Source organism: Phyllostomus discolor, chromosome 7, assembly GCF_004126475.2.
Source record: "Phyllostomus discolor isolate MPI-MPIP mPhyDis1 chromosome 7, mPhyDis1.pri.v3, whole genome shotgun sequence".
Classification (NCBI taxonomy): domain Eukaryota; kingdom Metazoa; phylum Chordata; class Mammalia; order Chiroptera; family Phyllostomidae; genus Phyllostomus; species Phyllostomus discolor.
In genome coordinates this window covers 31382039-31406416 of record NC_040909.2, presented here as the reverse complement: position 1 = coordinate 31406416, position 24378 = coordinate 31382039, and the positions used below count along the sequence as shown (strand labels likewise).

The window sequence follows — 24378 nt, the reverse complement described above, 5'->3', positions numbered from 1 at the left end:
AACTACCCTGAAAACATTGATATGAAACCCCTGAGGATGACAAAACAAACACTTCCCAAGCACACACAAGGTGCTCGTGTACTACTGAGTACCAAGTGGCCCTTTGGACTGTGTTTTTCTGTCATTAAAAATAACTCCTACAGCCTCTCAACCCATGGCTCGGTCCACAAGTACAAACACCACCATGACCCCAAGCATGCAGATTTTTACCTTCTTAATCTCTGTCCTGTACTCATTGTTATGTGCTTCCACCTTCTTCAGTTCTTCATATTTTTCCATTAGTTCTTGGCTCAGCTGTTTACATGTTGTACTCACAGACTCCAAGCTGTATGACAAAAACAGGATCACATATTTAAAACCCTGAGCCCTGAGCAGTGTGGCTCAGTTGGTTGGGTGTCTTCCTGTAAAGCCAAGGTCACTGGTCTGATTCCCAGTCAGGGCCATGCCTCGTTGTGAGTTCAGCCCCCAGTCAGGTTGTGTATGAAAGGCAACCTGCTGTTTCTCACATCAGTGTTTCTCTCCCTCTCTTTCTCCCTCCCTCTGCATCTCTCTAAAAATAAATAAATAAAATCTAAAAAAAACAAAACTAAAACCCACAAACTGAATGATCTAATTTACCTTTTTGATGTCTAAGACATATCTGACAGATCATCTCCCACCCCAAATTAAAACTCATTTCCAATTTTCTTATCACAAGGGGCAGCTAAACCCAATTCCAACTTTTGAAGATACTTTTGATTTCTGTGTTTACCTACAGTCTTTCCTTTGGCTTAAAATTTACCGGGTTACAAAATTCTGACAATTACAGCTAATTTTTTTCTCTCTAGTTGTACAGGAGCTGCCACCATAATCTAAATCTTCACTACACTTAATTACAATTCCATTCTACACACAGCTGCCAGAATAATCTTCTCTAAAGAGTTTCCAACTTGTCCTCCTAACCTAAGAATCAATCCCTTATCAGATATAAGAACATCAGGGGCATCTTACCTCTCCTCTCTCAGTGCTCATTTCTACAAGTAAAATCTTTTTGCTTCCAAATCAAAAGGCTGTGCTGTCTGCCACGTGCCATTTGCTACACCTGACTGCTTGTCTCTGCATATACCATCCCCTTGACCACAAAGTACCTTCCTCCCTGGCCTGGCAGTGGGTGGCCAACATCCTCTCAACAATCAGAGGAGTGTTTTCCCAATAGAGCCACCCCAAACCTCATCCCCTAATCACCTTAAATACAGTTTATTTTCGATTTATATAGCTTGAACATACAAATTTTCCAGAACTGTCTACCTTAAATGTACTACTTTAAATTGCTCTCAGGTCCTGTAACATGTACATTTCGCCTCTTGAACTACCAATTCTATGATTAAAATAATGTCTTTTACTCCTTATTTCCCTCCAGCTGTGTCCACCATCCCTTCAACTCCTGGATCAGTTGGTTCTAGACTGTTTGATAAATGCTTAATAACTACCAAGATTGTCTTACCAATGCAGCCAATTTACCAGATAAACTATCATTCAAAAATACAATCTTTGCAATACAGCAATACAAAAACAACTATATACATTTCTCCAGTTAAGAAATATTTTATTCAAACTGAGTAACACCAATAAACTATCTAAAAGGATCCTTTTCCACCCTGATTGTTATGGTTCAGTTGTTGGGTATCATCCTGTAAAGCGAAAGTTCACCAGTTTAATTCCCAGTCAGGGCACATGCCTAGGGCCTGGGTTTTGGGTTCCGGGTTCTGTCCTTGGTCAGAGCGCATATGAGAAGCAACCTATTGATGTGTCTCCCTCTTTTCTTCCCACCTTTCCCTCTCTCTGAATAAATATTTTTTAAGAAAAATAAAAGGGTTCCTTTTTCTAGTTGTTTTTCAATACAAAAAAGGATTTTTTCTTTTATCCTCACCCAAAGACATTCCTTTTTTTTTTTTTAATGCTTTTAGACAGTGGAAGGGCTAGAGAAACATCAATATGAGAGAGAAGCATCTACTGGTTGCCTCCCATATGCACTGGGACCAGGGATCGTGCCAGACCAGGGATCAATCCACAACCTAGGTATGCACCGTACTGGGAATCAAACCCACAACCAACTGAGCCACACCAGCCAGGGCCAAAAAAAGAATTTTTTAAAGCCATTGTTTTAGTACAGAGCACTGGTGTTTGTATCTGTTCATTCCAATTTTACATGTTTCTAAAAATGCTAGTATATTCATTTACCTGGAACTTAGTATATGATTACAATATATCAAACACTGAGTTAGAAAGCTTAGAGATAACCTTGTCCTGTCAACAGGTGGGAAAACTGGGGCCTAAAGGTCACACTGCAAGTCAGAAACAAGAGGCAAGCCTTCAGAGCCAGAGGACAGCACAGTAAAACATACATACATGGAAAAGATTACTCAAACGCCAGTAAATGGAAAAATCTACAATAAAAATGTAAAATTAGTCCTGTCAAAAAGAATAGTAAGATTTAAATTATTTTATTCACTCTAAAATGTACACATATACCTCAATAATGATAACCAGGACTGTGTTAAGTATTCCAAGGTGGAAAAAAACCCACTATATATGCATGTGTGTGGGCACATGTATTTATTAGGTAAAGAAAATACTTGATAGTTTCTAAAAACAGAAATAAAAGTAAGACCAAAAAACATATTACTTAATGATAAAAGGGTAAAACAGCAACAGTTTACATATTTTATCTTTTATAAGTACCGCGCGCTAACCGATTGCGCCACTGGAGCTCCATATTTTATCTTTTAGATACAGAAGATATTAGTGTATGAATGACCAGGATTCATGTTTAAAATAAAGTATCAAACTCCCCGGTCAAAACATTTAGAGGTATGACAAACAAAACAGTTCCCCAGTAGGACAGCAACATAAGTGAGCTGGGCATGGCACAGCAACATCGGGATGACATTAACACCCAACAGCATTTCAGAACAGAGGGAAGGGGACCTCGTATCCAGAGTGACCTTGCCAAGAGCAGTTCCGGGGAGCTGGCTGGCAGAAGAAAGTGCTAACTGAAGGGCTTCCACACAGGTGAAAGGTGAAGAAGTAAAGACAGCACAGGCAACTCTTGAGGAATTTGGTTTCGAAAGAGAGCAGAGAAATATGGAAGTAACTTGATGGGGATAAAGGATTAAAGGAAGGCTTTCATTGTTCCACTATGATGGGAAATATTAAAGCTTATTTTGTACCACTAGCAAAATAATCAGATAGGAAGAACTTTGTGATGCAAAAGAGAAGAGAAAAACTGTGGAAACAGAAAACAAGTGGAGTTTTAGAAGAAGAGACTTGTCATCCATCAACTGATCCAATGTAACAGTTTATGGGCAGGCAGACAGGTAGACTCAGTGACATAAGAATTAGGAAGTTCTTTAATTGCCTCTGTTTTCTCAAAGAAATAAGAAGTCAGGCCATTTGTGGATGCTAGTGAAAAAAAACTTGTTTTTTTTACTGACCATTATATTAGTTTACTTTATCAATAGGATGATCAAAATCATTTTTAACAACTTGACCATTTTGGAAATGTGCATGCAAGCGTCTACCTGCTTTCCAGACGAGTCACCTCTGCCTGCAGCAGTTCCTCACTCGTGTGGGTTAGATCCAGTGGGGAAAGCACGTGGTCTAAGTCCTGCTCTCGAGAGCTGTACCTCCTCTCCGTCTGAGACTCCTCCGGGGACCTAGGGACGGGTACAAGAGGGTCAGCAAAGGCCTTTTATCTTTGCAAACAAAAATAACGTGCAAAACATTCAGATGTCCCAACTGTTTCTGGTAACAAAGCTCTTCAAGATTCTTCAGTTCGTCTCCTGCTTTAATGAAAAGAGCACTGGGAGAGTAAAAGGGCAAGAGATGATGCCACTCAAAATGCCAGCAGCAGTTTACTCCTTTCCCAACTGGCACTTTGGCCTGATTTTCAAGGGGAAAAGACAAAATGACAAAAATCACTTTGTTGACACTTGATAACCTTTAGTCAAATAAACTGGAAAACTACCAGAGTTCTGGCAAGAAGAGAAATGTGCACCAGAGTTAAATCCAGCAAAAGGGGCACAGCTCCTTCTGTTTCCTTCCACTACAAACCTCACAGCACTAATTTATATACAGAAATAAAATCAGTTTTAGGAATTTTCTTAAAAGCGCCATCTCAGTAGTAGGCTTATCAATGATAATCATGATAAAGAGCTAATAATCATAACCTAATCTACATCTCAATCCAGGAGATGTGGACTATAATTCCTTTCACATTTGGAGTTTGCCCAAAGATCAGATTGACCAAGAGGTTCCTAACTTTCTAAACATTAGAGTCTCTAGATTAGGGACCCAAATCAGAGGCAGAAAACCACACAAAACTTTATAACACTATAAAACTTTAACTCAGAACTTAGAACTAAGCCCTGGCTGGTGTGGCTCAGTGGATTGAGTGCCGGCCTGCAAATCAAAGGGTCGCCAGTTCAACTTCGAGTCAGGGCATAGGCCTGGGTTGCAGGCCAGGTTGCCAGTAGGGGGCGTGAAAGAGACAACCAGACACTGATATTTCTCTCTCTCTCTCTCTTCTTCCCCTCTCTCTAAAAATAAATTGATAAAATCTTAAAAAAAAAGAAATTAAAATTAAGTAAGAAAACCCATTATATGAGCAAACATAAAATTATAAATACACAATATAAAACTGGTGCTTGTTATCAAAACACCAAGTGGCTAAGATTAATAATATTTAAGATGAAACATACCTTATGGCCTCTACTGTATGTTGAGTGTCAGTTGCCTTTAATTTTGCTTGTAGCTTCTCCTTTTGCATATTTGCCTCATGAATGACATTTTCTTGAGAATGAAGAGCTGCTTTCAATTGTCTCTTTTCTTCCTGCAGAACCTACAAAAATACTCAGAAAAAAAGTCAGATGTTAGTACAATTTTTCTATTTCAAGAGAAAAGGAAGCCAGACTGTGAGTTATATAATAGGCACAACATTAATAAAACTATCAATATCTGATCCATTGGCCTCAGAATGGGAAAAAAGCCCATAAATTCTGGGAATAGTTCTAGGTTAATTATTCTCTCTTAAAACATACATGCACACATTTTTCCACATTTCCCCAATTACAGTAATTTTAAAACACACCTCTAACAGTTTTTCAGATTCCCTCAATTTTTCTTCTTTTTGCCGCTGCTCTTGCATAACAGTCACATTGGTTCCAACCAAGTCATTGACCTTCATGGTGAGGCGCTCGATTTCCATCTCATTGGCACAGATCGTGTCGTTGGCCCGCTCCAGCTGACTGCTCAGGTGCTGAATTTCCGACTGGCGGGACAGCTCCACAGACTCCAATTTCTGTTTCCGATTGGCAAGCTGAGCCTAGAAACACACAGATTGCCAATAGGTAAAAAGTGAAATGATGAAAGAATAATCAATGAATAAGGAAAACTAAAATGAAATTGAGTTTTACTTCCATAAAAATATAAAGCGTTAGCTCATTAAAAATATAACCCATTCATAGAAAAAAACTCTCATGAATGATAAAAACTAGGCACGGAGGGAAACTTTCTCAACTTGATAAAGACTATAGAACCCATACAGCTACAGCATAAGGAATACAGTCAATAATATTTTAATTACTATGTATGATGTCAAGTGGGTACTAGATTTATCCAGGATTATTTTGTAAGTTATATAGCTGTCTAACCACTATGCTGCACACTTGAAACTAATACAAAATTAAATTATCAACTGTAATTTAAACAACTAAAAAAGAATGAAAAGATAAACAAAGAAAAACCGGCCCTGGCTGGTGCGGCTCACTTGGTAGGAACATTGTCCCATAAACCAAAAGATCACAGGTTTGATTCCCAGTCAGAGCACATGCCTAGGTTATGGGTTTGATCCCTGGCCAGGGCACATATGAGATGCCACTGATTGATGTTTCTCACATCATTTCTCTCCCCATCTCTAAAATCAATACGCATGTCCTCAGGTGAAGTTTTTTTTTAATGTACAGCTAACATTATCCTTAATAGAGAAACCTGAAGCTCTCTCACTACAATCAGGTATAAGGCAAGGCTGCTCTCTCTCACCACTGCTTCTCAACATCAGACAGGACGTCCTTGCTAATGTAATAAGGCAAAAAAGGGAAATAAAAGGTAAGCAGATTGGGAAGGAAGACACACAACTGTCTTTGTTCACAAGTAACATGACTGTCCACGTAAAAAGTCTGAAAGAATTAACAAAAAAACCTCCTGAAATTAATAAGCAATTATAGCAAAGTACAGGTACAAGGGTAACATATAAAAGTCAATCAATTTTCTCCATACCAACAATGAACATGTGAAATTTAAATTAAAAACAATACCATTTACATTAACACCTAAAAAATTAAATGCTAAGTACAAGTCTAACAAAATATGTACAAGTTCTATATGAGGGAAACTACAAAACCTTGATGAATGAAATCAGAGAACTAAATAAATGGTGAGGTATTCCATGTTCATGGACAGAAAGGCTCAATACTGTCTCAGTGTCAGTTCTATTCAACATGCACTACGGATCCAACACAATCCCACTCAAAATCCCACCACATTCCTTTATGGACATCAACAAACTGATTCTAAGGTTTGTTATGAAGAGGTAAAAGACTAAGAATATCCAATACAATATGGAAGGGAAAAAACAAAGTTGGATGACTGAAGCTACCTGACCTCAAGACTTAATACAAAGCTATGGTAATCAAAACAATGTGGCATTGGCAGAAGAATGACAAATAGATTAATGAAACAGAATACATGGCCCAGAAATACAGCCCTATAAATATAGTCAACTGAGCTTTATTGATAAAGGAGCAAAGGCAATGCAATGGAGCAAAAAGCCTCTTCAACAAACAATGCTGGACAACTGGTTATCAACGTGCAAAAAAATAAATCTAGACAAAGGCCTTACACTTTTCACAAAAATTAACTCAAAATGAGTCACAGACCTAAATGTAAAATGCAAAACTGTAAAACTAACATAAGAGAAGATAACGTAAGAGAAAAACCCAGATCATAAGGAACAGAGATACCTTTTTAGATATGACATGAAAGACACACTCCCTGAAGTTAATAAGCTGAACTTCATTAAAATTAGAATTTCAGCTCCTCAAAACAAGGTCAAAAGAATGACAAGACAAGCCATAGAGTGGGAGAAAATATGTGCAAAAGACAGACTTGATAAAGGACTGTTGTACACAATTTGAAAAGAACTCTTAAAACTCAACAATAAGATAATAAACCACCCCATTTTTAAAATGGGCCAAAAAGCTGATCAGACACCTAGCTGCATTCTGCCAAGTCCCAGGGCTGCTGTGCAGGGTAAGTATAGAAAAGGTTAGAAGAATTTACTCAAAATATTAATCACAGTAATTGTCATTTCATCTACATTTTCTCATTCTTCTAAAATGAACATGTATTATGTAATTTCAACAGCTGACTAAAGAAAACAACTCAAGCAAATATATAACTCAAGGGGTAGAGTTATTATGAGCTCTCCTTTTATATGTTATAAATATATAAGAAAAAAGTTTACATCAAGAATTTTTTTTATTGGAGAGAAGTATGAATGTTGATATCCATTTACCCAATCTCCCATATATTCTACTTTTACTGTTCAAAGCGACCCACATATGAACAAAATGCAGTGTTTCAACTTTTACTGGATGTTGATTTGGGCATCCAATTGTAAAAAGACATTATTTCCGACAACTGGGAAAATCTGAACACACCAGATATTAAATTATATTAAGAAGTTAATTTTTTCTGCTAATGTGATACTGGTATACTAAAGTTATGTTTTATTACGTTCTTATTGCTGGGAAATAAGACAATGTCTTTTACATGCTTTGTAATATTCTAGCCAGAAATAAAAAGTAGGAAAGGCTGAAACAAGATTAGCAAATGAGTTAGTTGTTCAATGAGTACAGAGTCTTAGTTTTGCAAGTTGAAAAAGTCCTAGAGATCAGTTACACAACAATCTGCATATATTCGGTTGGCCAAAAAGTTCATTTGTTTCTTTTTTCTGTATGCTGGCTCTAGTAGTGCTTAGTTGTCTTTAGCTTCATTCGACTCAATTTTGTTAGACTGTATTGTGACAGCTGTCACATCAGCATGCATTAAAAAAATTTATCCAAATTGATGAATTTTTGTGTAGCCGTTTTAATATTGAAGATGGAAGAAAATATGCAACATTGTCAGCATGTCACACTTTATTATTTCAAAAAAGGTAAAAATGCTACTGAAGCACAAAAAAAGATTTGTGCAGTGTATGGAAAAGGTGCTGTGACTGATCAGATGTGTCAAAAGTGGTTGTGAAGTTTCTTGGTGCTATTGACATTTTGGCCCAATAATTATATTTTGCTGTGGGACTGTCTTACGCTTTGGAAGATGTTTAGCAGCTCCCCTGGCCTCTACCCACTAGAAGCCAATAGTAGGAGATAGCCAACATACGGTACTCAAAATACCCAAATCAATAAAGTTTTCAGTGAAAATGAAAATTGTGTCTTTATTTTATGGAAAAACTAAGTGGGCTTTTTGGCCCACCCAATAATTAACATTACTGTACTATATATTCTTTAAAATGGTTAAGATGGCAAATTTTAATGTTTTTTACCACAATTTAAAAATAAAACTGGCAAAATGATAACCATTAATGCTTGGAAAAAGTAAAAAGAAGTTTATTTAATTCTTTTTTTTTTAATGAGGACCATACAGCACTGCCACAAGCTCAATCAGAGAAAGATTTCATTTGTTTAGTTTGCTAAAGGAGGAAGAGAAATATAAATAACATTTTTTTAGTTAAAGAAAACTGTAAGAAGAATAATTCAAATATCCTTCAAAGGGAAAACAAATGTTGGCATTTTAAAAGCTTGTTATTGCAGCCCTAGCTGAATTTTGATAAGTAAAAATCTCATTTTTACAACAATAAAGTTTTAATTATACAGAATAATTACAAAAGAGCAATTTGAAAATAAAAGATCTGCAGTCTATAATAAGTACACACCAAAGATGAATAACTGAGAACTATTAAAAACTCAGTTTTCTTTTTTGCCAATCTGAAGACTACAATTAGAATATAACAGGATCTTAGGGTTATTTATTTTTGTTTAGTGCTTTGGGTTAAGTAAAAAAGCTCAGGGCTGGACACCCCGGCCCCTCCCGCTGCTCCCAGCGGCTCTCTCACAGCAGAGCCCTAGTGGCAGCTGGTCAGCCAGCTAGTATTTCGGGGCCAGGGGTGGGGAGGAGGTCCGAAGCCAATACAGTATAGAAACTTGAAGCAGAAAATAGTGCAGATTGGGTTTTTTTAATAAATAAAGAAATAAAGCTTACCCCCAGTTCTCTTAGTTTATTCAGTCTGTTCCCTCCTTCTACAAAACAGATAACTACCAACCTCGACAGATTATCACATAAAATAGATAACACATAATTATATATCCTAGAGAACTGCACATAAAAGAAGCATTGAGACAGTGTCCACCATAAAATATATTGTCAGAAATATTCATTTCCCTCAATGTTTCCCTTTATGGTCTTGGTTCTTAATTGAAAAAGCAAACTGAATGTGTCTCACAAAGAAATATTCCTAAATTGGTGGCTATATTTTGGGTTTGCTTAGGCCATTAGTTCTTCTTTAAAGAATGGTTTATACTAGTATTCTAAAAAGTGTGTCTGCTGCCACAAGATACTGCTTTCAATTAATGTGCACACCAATGCAGTGTGAATCTCTCAGCATTTGTGTCTAAATAGGGAGACTCGCTGAAGCTCCCTGGCTGAGGCACCTGAGCCAATGTGCCCCAGCTATTATGGTGTCAAACAAGACACAGACAGAAGTAGAGCCAGGGCAACAGCCAGAAACAGCCAGAACGAGTAAGCCTGAGACACAGAGAAATGGAGAAGATGAGAGAACAGGGGTAGAAAGAGAGAAGTGGAGGGTGAAGGGGAAAGCCCAAGATTAGGGGAATGAACTTGAGTGTAAGTGTAGAGCAAGCATGAGAATGCGGGAGTTTGGCAGAGTGCGCAAGCAAGCGACAGAACGTGCATGAGTGAGAAAGTAAGGACGCCAGGGAGGAAAGCAGGCAAGCAAAGGAACAAGCTGGGCATGAGGACACACGTGGAAATGAGCAAGCACACATGTACTGCATTAAGCTAGTTCAAATGTAATCAAAACCTCTCTGCCTTTCTTTCTTTTAACATGTCTTAAAACCTACCTGAATTATCTCTGATTGTTCAGCCAGAGCTTTCCTTTGTGCCTCCAGAGAAGATAGCTGTTGCTGATAAATCAAACGTTGCTTCTCCCAGTCCAGAGATTTCTGACGAAATTCCTGGAGAGGCAATTAAGGTGCTTAACTTCTAAATGCTTCCCCATGCTGTCATACTTGCCAGATTCACTTTTACTTCAATTTTTCCCCACGTCAGGAGCCCCATTACTCACTTAGCTGATAGAACTGCAGAGTAATACTTAATTCCAGACATACTGTGCTTCTGAAGGTCTGTCTTTCTAAATTTAATACCCTAATGATGAAGCGTATGAAACACAGAGGTTCAAGATGATTTTCACAGATGTGCTGCCACCTACAGGTTGTTATAATTTTTTAGTGATTTTTTTCAGAAAACGGATGCTCAGATAACTAAACTTTGAAAATATGATTACGGATATCCCTCACTACCTAAATTCTTGATATTCAAACCCACAATTGAACAGATTCAGATACATTTTTAGATAAGTCCCTTGGTAGCCAAATTCTTCTCAGCATCTAAAACTCAGGAACCAAAGAGATCCAGATAACACAATATCCTTTGCTATACACATTTTGACTGTCTCAACAGAATAACTACAAAGACTTGAAGAACAAGAGAAACCTGTACTAAATTTTAATAGATATTTATAACCCAAAGCAAATAGTTCAAAGTTAATGATGGGTCACTAATACTTTGAGTTGCATGATCAAGAAAATAAGCCCAATATTTATGAAAATAGGGCTAATGAAAGGGATGAAAACTCAGGCTTTCTATCATTGTTCTCCTTCAACTCCAGAAGCCTCATGCTAGCTTAGGGTAATTATTGTTAACCAACTTTCAGATCATCACTCACTCATTCATTCATTTATTCAACTGTTCAATCATATATGCCAGGTATAGTTCCAGGTAGTAGGGATACAAGAGATAAGAAAACAAACAAAAATCCCAGCCCCCCTCAAAGTAAGGGCAATAGACAACACATTCATTGTCCATAGTACATTAGATGGTAATGTGTTTTAGAGAAAATGGAGCACAGAGTGCTCAGAGGTTGGTGTTGCAATTTTATAAATGGTGGCCAGACTAACTTTTACACAGAGAGATGGGAATGAAATTATACCGTTCTGGGGAGAGGGACCAGCAAGTGCAAAACATTGAAGTGGGGGCATCCTGGTATGTTTAAGGATGAACAAGGAGGACAGGTGTGACTGGAGTGGAGTAAAAGAAAAAATTAGAGGGAAACGGTCATCAGAGTGCAAGCAGAGAGCAAGACTGTGTAGGGCAAGGATGTCCTGCCCATGGCGCATGGGCCACATGCAGCCAAAGATGGCTATGAATGCGGCCCAACACAAAACCGTAAATTTACTTAAAACCTTTTTCCTGCTCATCAGCTTTTGTTAGTGTTTGTGTATTTAATGTGTGGCCCAAGACAACTCTTCTTCCAGTGTGGCCCAGAGACACCAAAAGGTTGGACTGCAGCTTGGGGTATTCCAATGTTAAAGGCTGGGGAGCAAAAGAGATTGAGAAGAGTGGCTCACAAGGTAGGAGAGAAATCAGAACGGCATGGTCGTTCTCCAGGCCAAAGCAGGAAAGTGTTATAGGGAGGAGGGAGCGACAGCTGGGCCCAATGCTGCAGCAGCTAAGATAAAAGAGATGAGAGCTAGCCACCGGCTTTAGTAACGTCAAAGTCATTGGTCACAACCACGTAAATAGCTTCTGCAGAGTGGGGCCAAACGTCTTACTGAGTTGGGGGCGAGAAAAATGGAGGAAAAGGAGACAAGTATAGATGTCTACAGTAGTTTAGTTATAAAATGGAAAATGGGGCAGTATTCAGAGGAGGAAGAGAGGTCAAGGGAGAATATTGAAGAGGGGAGAAATTTGGATGTTGGTGGAAAATACCCAGTGCAGGATCAGGGTTGGAGGAAGGGACTAAGGATGCAGAAGAGAGAAAGAACACTTCTGGAGCAATGTCATGGGCAGGGAAGAGGGAGCATGGACAGCTCCTCTGGAAGGAAGGCAAAGCATCTGGGTACAGATGCAAATAGGTTGGTAGAAACAGTGTTGGAAGTTTGTGAAATTCTCTTTGCATTGCTTCTAGTTTCCCAGTGAAACAGAAAGTGAGATCATTACCCAAAGGTGAGAATGTGGGGGAGAGTGTTGCAAATCTGAGAAAAGAGAAAGTATGAAACAGTCATGGAAAGCAGGAGAATGAAAGGGAATGAGTAGGAGTGACCACAAATTTAAATTGAGGCCAGTCTGCTTGTTATTTTCTCCAGCCATGTTCTGCTGCACAGGGCAAGTACAGAGTGGGCAGAGAGCTGGGTTTAAGCAGAGTTATAGTTTTGCCAAACAAATGCGATGAAGCAAGAGAGAAGCACAGGTGCTGAAGGGGGATGTAAGGAATGTAACAATGCAATTTAAGCTGAGTAAGGATTGGTAAGTGAGGACACGAGGTAGCGATGGAGCAGTGAAGAGGTGGCAGAATTCATTCACCATAAGGGCTGGGGTCAAGTGATGACTGAGAGTCCAGGGACTAGAGGGAGTGAGCTGAAAACACAGGGATGGGAGTCAGAGAATGAGAGGCTTAGTGTGTGACTCCAGGAGGGGTGCAGGTACTGGTAATAACAACACCTAAGGAACAGTGATAGGAATGGATGGATGAGACAGGAAGGAGGTGAAAATATCTACGGAGGAAAGAATACTGAGGAATTCAAAGACCACGAGTATTATGAGTATCACTCTTGTGAAAGCCTCAAGCACTCTGGGGACAGTAGTGTTGGATAGAGTGACAGTGAACTAGGAGCTGAAATCTTTGAGCCAGGGAGTAAACCCAGGGATCCAAGGATGACTGTACATTAGTAGATGACATAGGCTGATGGCATGAAAACAAATGATGGGGTTTTTGAGGTAGAAAGAAAAGAAACTGGTCAGGAAGTGGTAATGAGGAATCTGGGGTGGGGGGAAGCCCAGGTGTCACTGAAGAGGGCTGGAGAGGAAGCAGTAAGTCTGTAGTCCTCAGGTTCTAAGCTCTTCAAATGTATAAAAACACTGAGATGTAGAAGAATATTAAACAGAGACTGCAGCTCTAGGTAGTAATAACATATGGGCATTTAACAGGTTGCTCTGAGTAGAAACACTGTAAGTAATTATAAAAAGATGGTGAACAAGGTTTCTCAAGTTAGAATCAGCTAGGGGAGCTGAATAACATGGAGATTCCTAGGTCCCATGCCATACTACTGGGTCAGAATCTCTGAGAGCCTAAGAGGGCCCTGGCTGATTCCCAGGTACACTGCAGAGTGCACCTACGGTGCAGTGGCAGAGACAGAGGAGGGAGTGGCAGGTGCCAGGGGAAAAGAGTGACAGCCCCATGCTGCCCTGCATCTACTCTTTGCAACGCTAACTCACTGCCTCCCTTCAGCCCATCAGGGAATCAATCCAGCATACAATAGTCAAAGTCAGCAAAAGGGGAGGTAAATGGCTTATTGTATCTAAATGGGGACTGAGGATGAACAATCTGGTGTGGGACTGCTCTGTACAGAAGAGCCATATGCTCTGAACAGTTACTAAGCCTCTACTGTATTAGGTAATAAACAGGACAAAGACCACTGCCACCAAAGACTGCTAGTAATTATTGGTCACTGTTTCCCAATATTGGCATTTTGGGTACAATAATCCTTCCTGTGTGGAACAGCCCCAGTGTATTTAGAGTTCCTGGTCCCTCTCCCCTAAACACCAGTTTCACTCCCAGTCATTCTGACAACCAAAACAGTGTCTCTGAACATTGCCAAGTGCCCCCGAAGGGCGGTACTGCCCCGCTGAGAATCACTGACATCTAGTAACCCCGCGGCCACAGGGAACCCCTACGATGACAGGAAGGGAGAGCTTGGCCACAGTCCTGGAAATGGTAGAAAACTGATCTGACACAAGCACCAGCAGAAACATCACTTTGCTCCAAGAAGGCTGACAATCACTATGAAGAAATTGTTACTACAGACATACCTCTATTTTTCCGGTTAACCTCTCAATTTCAGACCGATCTTCCCTGTGATTTTTGGTGTTCCCTCTGAAGTCCTTTATTTGCTTTTTCTGTAGTTTTTCATAGCTTCTCTTCAGTTTGCCTAACTGTAGACACAGTTATTTCTAGACTTAAAATGTAAGAATTTATAAACAGTGGTGGTGGAACAAATTGGTATTCTGAAAGCAAGAGCAGTGCTGAGTAGTACTATTATAAAATAGCTTAAGAGCATGTTTGATTTGCAAATTAAAATACAAAACAACTCAAAACTACATATAAAACACAAACCCTAGAGAAGGAATACAGCAAGTCAAAGAAAAATACAGGGAAAATGCTTTTCTAAACAAAACTGTAATTCTTGTGACAAAAGCCTTGTCCTCGGAGCCCCACAACCCACGCGCCCCTGAACTCAAAGCCTGCAGGCCGTGGCCCTGAGCCCTCTCCTGTGGAACGCTGACAGTCAGTAAGCAGGAGAGAGGTGTTTGGGAATTACATAAAAATACAAGCAATTTCTCTCCATCTGAAGAAGACTGGGTTAATAGATATTACAGAATTTTCTCACTTCTCTTATTTATCCCAAAATGCTTCTGAGCCCTTTGGATCCTCCATTACTTAAAATGTAGTAACTAATTTAACTCAAAAAGTAATATTTAATATAAGTTTTTGGTGTCAATGTGCCACCACATCATACAAAAATAGCTCTATTTCTTTCAAATACTCAACCAAGAAACACATTTTGGCATCTCTGTTCTAGGCAGTATAAACATGTAATTAGGCAAAATTTCCAACCCTGTTCCTCCCATGGAACATATATTTCCTGCTTTACAAGTCTGAAACCAGCCCATTAACAAAATTCTCAAGGGCTAAAGAGACAAAATGATACAACACATTGAATTAAAATCTCACTTCTTCATGTAGTTTCTTTAGCTCCTGCTTATAGTCCATGGCCATCTCTTGCTTGACTTTTTCAAGTTCTTCTACCTGCTGGCGCAGTATTCCAACCTAGAAGTAGACAGGGGGTAGCATTTTTCATTATTAGCATTGAAGCAATATCCCTGAAACATGAAAATAGAAAATAAACTTGGCACTTACCTGAAAACACAATTTCTCAAATGTATATGGTATTACCCCACTTTTCAGTAAATCAAATATATAATTATTTAATGATCCATAATATTGCCAAAAAATGGAAAACAACTTCTATTTCTAGGTTTAGGTGAAAACATGCTCTCACTGATTTATTTTCCCCAACCCCTTTTATATTAAAAAAAAAAAACATGAAAAGATTAAGAGCTATAAAGTTATAAGAACCTTGGAAACTAAGAATATTGAACAAAAATCTAAGACATCAGGAATAAGTTCTATAAATCAAAATGCAAAATAGTAGCAGCAGACAAAAAAGATGGTAGGAGACCTGCACCTGCTCTACCACATGTCCCACTCAGAGAAATCAGTTCCACCAACCAGCGCAAGGACGTTCTATTACCCCAACCCGTCTCCCAACAGTCTGACACCAGCCTCAGCTAGTTCATGTCCAGCCCTCACCTCCAGCAGTAACCACCAGTACTTCTCGACCTCTCTCCCAGCCGGAATTGCATCTATCAGTAAGTGAGGAGGGAGAGGGAGAATAAGGATCAGGAAGTAGTCATCTCAAGTACAACATAGAATGGTAACTTCAGAAACAAAACTAAAAAATAGATCTTAAAAGTTTCCATCACAAGAAAAAAATTGTAACTGTGTGATGATGGATGTTGAGCAGACTTACAGTGGTGATCACTTTGCAATATATACAAATACTAAATCATTACTTGCACACCTGAAACTAATATAATGTTATAGCTCAATTTATTCAGTTTAAGAAAACAGAAAAACATTATTTTTAGAACAAAAAGTTAATGAAATTCCAATGAAAAATTCCAGTAGGATTTTTTTAACTTGAAAAAGTGATTCTGAAGCTCAAATTAGAAGAATAATTAAATATAGCCAATAAAATGGAAAAGAGTAAACTACTTTTTAAAAAGGATCTAAGTGAACCTTTACTTGACTTCTGGGTAGGAGGGAACTTTCTGAGCTTAAAATTAATGAGTCATTTAAACATGTCAGATTTGACTGTGTAAAAAATATAAAACTTCTATATTTTTAAAAATCCCATTAAAATTAAAAAGCAAACAGAGAAAACCACATATAAAAATATTTCAGAAGATTTTAATTTTTAACATATTTTCTTCTAATTTGTTCCCACTATGTTCGGAGACCATACTCAATGATTTCAAGCCTTTGAATTGTGTCAAGATTTACTTTTTGGCCCAGCAAATGCTCAGTTTTGGAAAGAGGTCTGTTTGTGTTAGAAAAGAATGTGTGCTCCGCCGTCCCCTTGTGCAATGTTCTGTGTGTATAAATTAGGTCAAGTGTGGTCATGACACTCAAATCTACATCCTTACTGATGTATGTGTATCTCTTGTTCCATCAGTTACTAAGAAAAGTGGGTTAAAATCCCCAGCTCCAATTGTGACTTATTCTATTTCTCCTTGTGGTTCTGCTACTTTTTGCATAGAGATAAGGAAGAGCAAGAGAGAAATTTCTTTGAAGATGATTTTATTAGATACTTACATGTTTACATATGTTTTGTCTTAGTTTGAGTTCCCCCAAAAGTGTAGCCTGAGACATGGACTTTGAGGAGGTAGTTGAAAGTGACCCCAGGTAGCACAGTGAGGAAATGAAAAGGGAGACCCAGGGAAGGAAAGAAAGCCAATAAAAGGGTGTGTTATTGAGTCAATTTCTGCAGTTAAGCAGCTGGGACTCAATCACACTGGGAATTCAACAAGGAACCAAACAGAATGTGGTTCAGAATAGTCACTCTAAAGGACAGGAAGCTGGAGAATTTATCCACGGATTCCAGTCCCTCCACTGCTTAAATGTTAACATCCCATAAGTGTTAACATCCACATATTCTAGGTTTCCCTGAGCAGCTTCCTAAGGCTCCAGAGAGAGAAGCACAGTGCAGGGAGAGGCTGGCAGTGCACAGGAGCTGTATGAGTATAACAGCCAAGATGAGATCAGGAGGCAAAGATGCGCTACGGGCCACAGAGAATGTCGGCTACAGCTACGTACACCAAGATTTCGTATTTTATCATTATAAAGTGTTTCTCTTACCTAAGGAATGTTTGTTGCTTCTGCTTTAAGTGTTATATACTTTTTGTAATATGAGTATACTTACACAATATCTCTATTCAAAGTGTTTATGTGATACATATTTTTATTTTACCTTTTACTTCCAACTTTGCAGCACCTTTATAAACCCCAAATAATTGAGTTTAATTATTTTTACCCAGTTGGACCATTTTTATCTTTTAATTGGGCCATTTAGTACATTTACTTCAAACTAATATAATGTTATAACTCAATTATACTTCAGTTGAAGGAAATAGAAAAAAATTATTTTTTGAAGAAAAAGCTAATGGAATTCCAATGAAAAATTCTAGTAGGACTTTTTTGAACATGAAAAAGTGACTCTGAAGTTCCAATTAGAAGACTGATTAAAGAACGTTTTATTTGGATTTAAATCTATCATCTTATTGAGTGCTATTTGTACTTAATAAGCTCTGTTCCTTTTTCTCTTTCTTGCTTTCTTTGGAACTGATAACTTACCATTTCATTTTTTCTCCTATTAGCTTGGAAATTATATATTCTATTAAAATGTTAATATACACTTTTAATGGTTCTCTCAAGATTAAAGCATGGGTCTGTGATTGAACAAATCTAATATTTATTAGTAGTTTTACTAATTACCAGAATCTCAAGGACTACAGAAATACTTCCATTTACCCCCAACCCAACTTAAATACCATCAAAACCCCACACACGTGTTCGGCCGAAAAGGGTCATGATGTTAGATACAGTTATACTCACTTAGATTTGCCCACACTTACTACTTCCTCTCATTTCTTCCTTCATCTCTCAGACTTCCATCTGGGATCACTTTTCTTCTGCCTGAAGAACATTCTTTAGTATTTCCTTGGATCAGGTCTGTTAGTGATGAATTCTTTCAATTTCTGTTGATTTGAAAATTTCTTTTGCCTCTTTTCCAGGTATAGATTTCTGGTTTGGCAGGGGAAAGTCATTTCTTTGTAGATACCACTCTCCTGTCTTCAGGCTCTCACTGTTTTAGCTGACAACTCAACTGTTGGGAACTGTTTGTAGATAAATATGTCTCTTTTCTTGGTAGATAAACTTTTTGGTTGTTTGTTTGCTTTTCAGATCTCTACTTTGTCTTTAGTTTTCAACCTAGGCAAATATTTCTTCTTATTTATCTTGCTTGAGAATTCCTGGATTCCTTAAAAACACAGTCTTCCTCACTTTTGGCAAAATTTCAGCCAATTTATCTTCAAACATTACTTCTGCCCAATCTCATTCTTTTCTTTTATTGTTGTTCAGTTACAGTTGTCCCCATTCCCTGCCACCCCCATTGTTCTCTTCTTTCTCCCTCAGGGATTCCAAAAGCAGCACATTTACCTTCTCTGCATCCTCTTTCTCTTGCTTCCTTTTCTATATTTGCTGTCATTTGGTCTGTTTTACAATAAACATTTTCCTCTGTGCCCTCTTCCAGCTTACTAATTACCTCAGTCTTTAAGACCTTGATTTCAATTATTCTATTTCTCAATACTTTCATTTCCACTCCTTTTGGGTTTACCATTTCTAATTTTTCCTTGAATTGCTTCATCTTGTGTTTTATCCCTCTGAACACCATAAAGAGAGCTACTGAGAAGTCTGAGCGTGGCAGTGCTCCCATCTGGAACCTCCGTGGGTCTGTTTTTGTCTTGGGATGTCTCTGCTTTTTAAAAGTGTTATTGTCTTGTCTCCTTACGTGTCTAACCTTACTTTTTTCAGTGGTTATCAAGCATCATATTTGCGAACTTATTAGAAGAAACACTTCAAAACACAGAATGGTGGGGTTTTTTTCTTATGGAGAAAATGTAAGTTTGCTTTTCCCAGGTTCCTGGGAGCCCTAGCACTTTGGAGCTGCCTGGGGACAGTACATACTCCTGGGTCATCTTCAACTCAGTCACAGATTTGAACATCTGTAGCTCAGCAGCAATTTGAAGCGGGTCAGTTCTACAACCGGCCCATCGGCCCATCGTTATTCCTTTCAGGTGACCCAACCCAAAAGGAGGAGGGGTTTCAGAGCCACCCTGGACACCAAATCCTTTATTCTCTTAACTCCCTGAACTTATCAAAACCCTATTCAGTCTCTATCCTCTCAGCTGCCTTCTCAGGTTTCAGCTAATAATTGCCCTAAAGTCTGGCCTCACATCCACGGACCTTCAGCACCCCCCTCCCCCCATGCAGGCCTGGTACGTCTTCACTGTCTTGTTAGCACTCAAATTCCAGCAGATTTTGTTTTTAAATCTAACTTACCTACTTGTCCTCGGTAGGTGAATTGGCCCAAATTACCTAATTTACCAAATGGTAAAGTCTGAAAGATGCACATGTAACTAAACACATTCTGAGTGAAATTTACTCCTAAAGCAGAATTCTATAGCCGATCAAACTTTCAATCAGACGTGAAAAAAGGACAAAGATATTTCCAGACATGTAAAAATATGTTCTACCAAAATGAAGAAGTAGGCTTATAAAACCTCCGGAAAAGTGGCGAAGGGAACTCCCACAACGAAGCTCTACCACTGGCGTGGAGAGTAACGTGTCCACATTTGAAAAGGGAGAGCTCCAAACAAAGAAGAAAACAGATGAATCACCTAATATGTCTGAAAAAACTAATAAAAGACTCATATCTGCGTCAGAGAGTTTGGGAAGAATCAATGGTGGGTATTTTTTTTTAAACCTCACGCAATGATATGTCTTCTACTGATATTAAAGAGACAGAGGAAGGCGGAGAGCAAGAAACAGGAACATCGATCTGTTACCTCCCATGTGCCCCCAGACCAGGGATCGAACTCACAACCTTCTGGTGGACAAGGACGACCCTCCACCCAACCAAGCCAACCGGCCAGGGCAATAGGTACATTTTTTAAAAGCAAATATAAATGAGACAATTATTAATTCCAGGGAAAACAAACTGTACAAGAAATAAGTTTGATTATCATTATACTATCTGATTCAGCTGTGAATAATATTTACAATCTTAAAAATGATGTATATATTGAATATTGAGCTAAAAATTAAGATATACAATCCTGGCAGGATGAGGGGATAGCAGTTGTATGGAAGAGAGAAAACCCCTTCATTCTCACAGTAGGAAGTCATTAGATAAATAAGGAAAACCTGAAAATGAAGATATGCCAGAATAAAAATGTTACTCTGAGCCATGGGGAGAACACCAAAAGAAAGAGCTAAAGGCACTGAAATGACTGCTTCAGAGCAGCTGGAATCCCAGGCTCAGGGGGTGGGGCAGATAATTACTGTTTTTCCTTATGAGCCTTGTAGAAACAATTTTCTTTGTATTTATTATACACAGCAAGCATAAATATTACATATGAAGGAAAGACTGTTTAATTGTATTTATGTACCAGGGTCTGGCTCATAATGGGCACTCAAAATATTTAAATTCCTTAGAGGAAAGGAGGAGAAAGGGAGAGGTGAAATGCTGAGTGAGGGATGGCCTTAGGTGGAGAAAAAGGACCAAGGTTTGAAGCAGCTGTGAGGACATGGAAGAGCTGAAATAATTGATTCTAGAAACAACGTATAGTTTCCAACATGCTTTCTTACAAAGTAACTCAATCTTCACAACAACACTGCGACCTGGGGTTTTTATCCTAATTTTACACATGATGAAATGGGCTCAGAGAAGTTAAATTATTTGTTGGAGGTCAGCCAGCTGGAAAGAGGCAGAGCCAGGACTCCAAACTCTTTGCTCCTTTCATTAAGTCTGCCTGCTCTGCGCAGCGTGAGAAGGTAACCGCAGCACCAATGTCCACTGAACCAACCCACTCCCAATAGTGTAACCAGAAAACACGGAACACGCTCACTCACGAAGTGGGTTGTTTATACGAGTGCCCCTCCAACAACAACCTGCAGACGGGCTGGTGCTGGTCACTACAGCCACCCAGCACGATGTCAGGGACTTGAGGCAGAAAGAAATCGCCTATGTCACGAGACACACTGTTTAGTGCCACTGACATTTTTATATAGCAACATTTCTATGAAGAGAGAAAGGTATTATATACTGATTTACATTCTGGTGCAAGCTCTTTATCTCACTGTGGGACTATCACCTGAGCAGCACTGGTTTATACCATAGGACTAACTGCTTCTAGGCTGTCAAATCAAAATGAAAAAACACAAGGCCCTATTTTCTAGTTCTTATGTGATTTACTGTTCAAAGTAGAATTGAACATGGTATTACCAACACAATTTCAGAGACAAACTCTATGGAATAGAGTCCCGTGACTAGTGTTTGGTAAAAGCACTTTAGTTCTAGAAACTTCAACTTTCAGCAGCCCATTCAGTGAAGCGGCAAATCGACCAAACAGCTACCATTCTAAATTTCTTTTACGTGCCAGGCCAAACACTAGGCCAAATCCTTAACAAGGGCCTGATCATTTCTCTTTAAGGTACTAAATAATAGCAATAATGCCCTTAACATCCAAACTAAGCTACAGAAATAAGTTCAAGCAGCCCCAAAATGATTAAATATTCTCATCGTCACACACACAGGAATTTCTTTAATAGGTTTCTAACAAAATAAATGACTTGGATACCTATATATAGTGTTTTTCTTAACTAGGAAATCACTATCACTTTAACATACTAAACAAAACTACTTCTGTTTTGCTCTAAGGGTGTCAAACTCATTTCCATCAGGGGCCACATCAACCTCGCAGTTGCCTTCAAAGGGTCGAATGTAATTTTGGGACTAATAAATGTAAATGTAACTGCTCCTTAACTAGGGGCAAGGAGGTCAGCACTGCCTCCAAGTAGAAACAAGGTGCCACGCCAGATAAAACAAGGTGGAGGGCCAGATTCAGCCTGCAGGCCTTGTGTTTGCCACCTGTGCCTAAGAGAAACAAAGAAGTGGTAGCTAAAGCAGCTTACTGGATAAGGAGCACAGATCATATGTAAATTAAAATTAAAATAAACGAATGATTCCAACTACTTTTTACTACTTCCAGCTTTGCATGAGGTATAATTTTAAAATACACTCTCAAAGTTGTATCCAAATTTTGAAATAAATTCCATTTTACCAAGTGGCATTTACAGAAAACTGAATTTTACACAACCAATATTACTTTGTACTATTTTGACATAAAGTGCAAATGGCCACCCAATGAGAGAGTCATTCGACAAGCATTAAACCAATTTTATCAAGCCCAGCTCTCTCCTTGTTAAGTGAAATGGTCTAAAATACTCTCGGTAAGTGTCATCAACAGAATCACAATTTCAGTGTGTACGATTCGTGCAAATGTACCTCCATAACCTGAGTGAAATCACTGAGTGGTGCCGGTGCTGGCAGGGAAGTCCATCAGAACGGGGCCTGGGACCAGTGTTTCCCTACAACTCTCCCGATACGTCTGAGACCAACAGTCATGCAATTTAGGGGCAATTCTTGCACTTACAAATGCTCTCCGCTTCCTTTCCAATATTCAGTGTACTTTACTGTGCCAGCTAAATCATGAGGAATCAATCAGCAAGTATTACTAAACTTTGCCCCCAAATCGCCAATACCTATGGGTGGCGGGATTGCAAATAATTTTTTATTTTCTTCTTTCCTTTCCCCTAATTTTGATCAAGAGCAAATACAAATTTTTTAAAGGGTTTCTGAATTTTGTTTGAAATCTAACCAAAAGAGGCAAATTATTGAATCCTGGGCTTAACTTTTTTATACAAGGCATACAGTGAGGCCAAACACAACGTTCACTAAGCTCAGTGAATGTTGATACGGACACACAGGGCGAAGGTTATAATGCAAAGACCGTGTGACATGGTTTACATTTCCCTGAAGAAGTCATGCAGGTGTTACATGTGACCAAGGTAACATGATCATTGAAATAAATGACAATATTCTTGGGCATTTTCACAATGAATTTTTCCTCTAATCGAAACTGTCTGAATTAAAAGACAACATAGAAACAAATGACATAAAAATGCTTTCTTCAACAAATATTTAAGAAATAAATATACTGACTATAAAAGGTAAAAATATCAAAAAGAGGAAAAAATCAACTACTGCTTTACCTCTTTGTGTTTTATATCCAACTGACCCCTAAGAGTCTTCAGTTCCTGCTCACGGATGTCCAGGCAAGTCTCTAAAGCATGCGTCTGCCCTTCCCACTCGGATTTTTTATGAGCCACCATTATGTCAATCTGTTTCATGAGTTCCTGTAGTTCTGCTTCACAGGACGTCAAAAATCCCCTGGAAATAAGAACAGACCCTTAAGAACATGGAACATATGTCAAAGTGGCTTTTCATCTTTCAGATGCAAAAATAGAGCAGACGTAAACCTACTTGAGGTGGAACAACGTTGATAAATAAGTTGTCAGAAGCAAAGAACAGGATTTCCGAGCTTTTCCCTTTGATGTTCATATTAAGGTGATGACTTACCCCACAAAATACAGGTTCCAGCAGAAGTAAGGCCTGCATGAGCGTGGTTCATAGAGTAATAATATGGGTGTAATAATTTATACTTTTAATTTGAACATTTCACCCAAAACGTCATATGGTGTGCTTGAGTGTGATATTGTTATGTTACAGAATTACATGCTTATGACTCTGTGATAAAAGATTCTGTAATAAAAAGGGGGCATTATTTGTGCCAGATCCTGAATTTTTGTCTTCCTCTAAGAGCCAACCTAAAACCTTTCGGTCACACGCAAAATCGATGTTTTAAATCTGGCTGTGAGTGAGACTTCGACAACCAACAACCAGCACTTCTGTAATACTTCAGGGAAGCCTTCAGGAAGAATCCAGGCCAGCCAATGGCACATTCTCAGCTGGCCAAAATCAAAAGCCTTGGAAGCAAGTAGGCTATTGGGGAAATAACACAATTTTAAAAGCTGTGTCAAGAAATTCATCCTTGAGTCAGATTTATATCAACTATTTTTTTCCACCCTATTATTAGGAACTTACTGCAACCTGTGTGATTATT

General features: G+C 38.7%; 1 protein-coding gene across 12 annotated transcripts in view; it reads right to left on the bottom strand.

The window, feature by feature from the left end:
- CEP63 (centrosomal protein 63) overlaps nt 1-24378 on the bottom strand; it is a 42401-nt gene that overhangs the window by 8898 nt on the left and 9125 nt on the right. For 11 of the 12 annotated variants that reach the window (XM_028518185.2, XM_028518186.2, XM_036030680.1 and 8 more), the window contains 8 exons: nt 23468-23645; nt 15185-15280; nt 14263-14385; nt 10236-10349; nt 5129-5362; nt 4740-4879; nt 3561-3695; nt 211-325 (listed from right to left, as the gene is read on the bottom strand). In XM_028518185.2, the coding sequence (XP_028373986.1) occupies nt 211-325; nt 3561-3695; nt 4740-4879; nt 5129-5362; nt 10236-10349; nt 14263-14385; nt 15185-15280; nt 23468-23645 (1135 nt within the window). The remainder of the gene's footprint in view (nt 1-210; nt 326-3560; nt 3696-4739; nt 4880-5128; nt 5363-10235; nt 10350-14262; nt 14386-15184; nt 15281-23467; nt 23646-24378) is intronic. The other variant, XM_036030677.1, reaches the window with a different exon arrangement.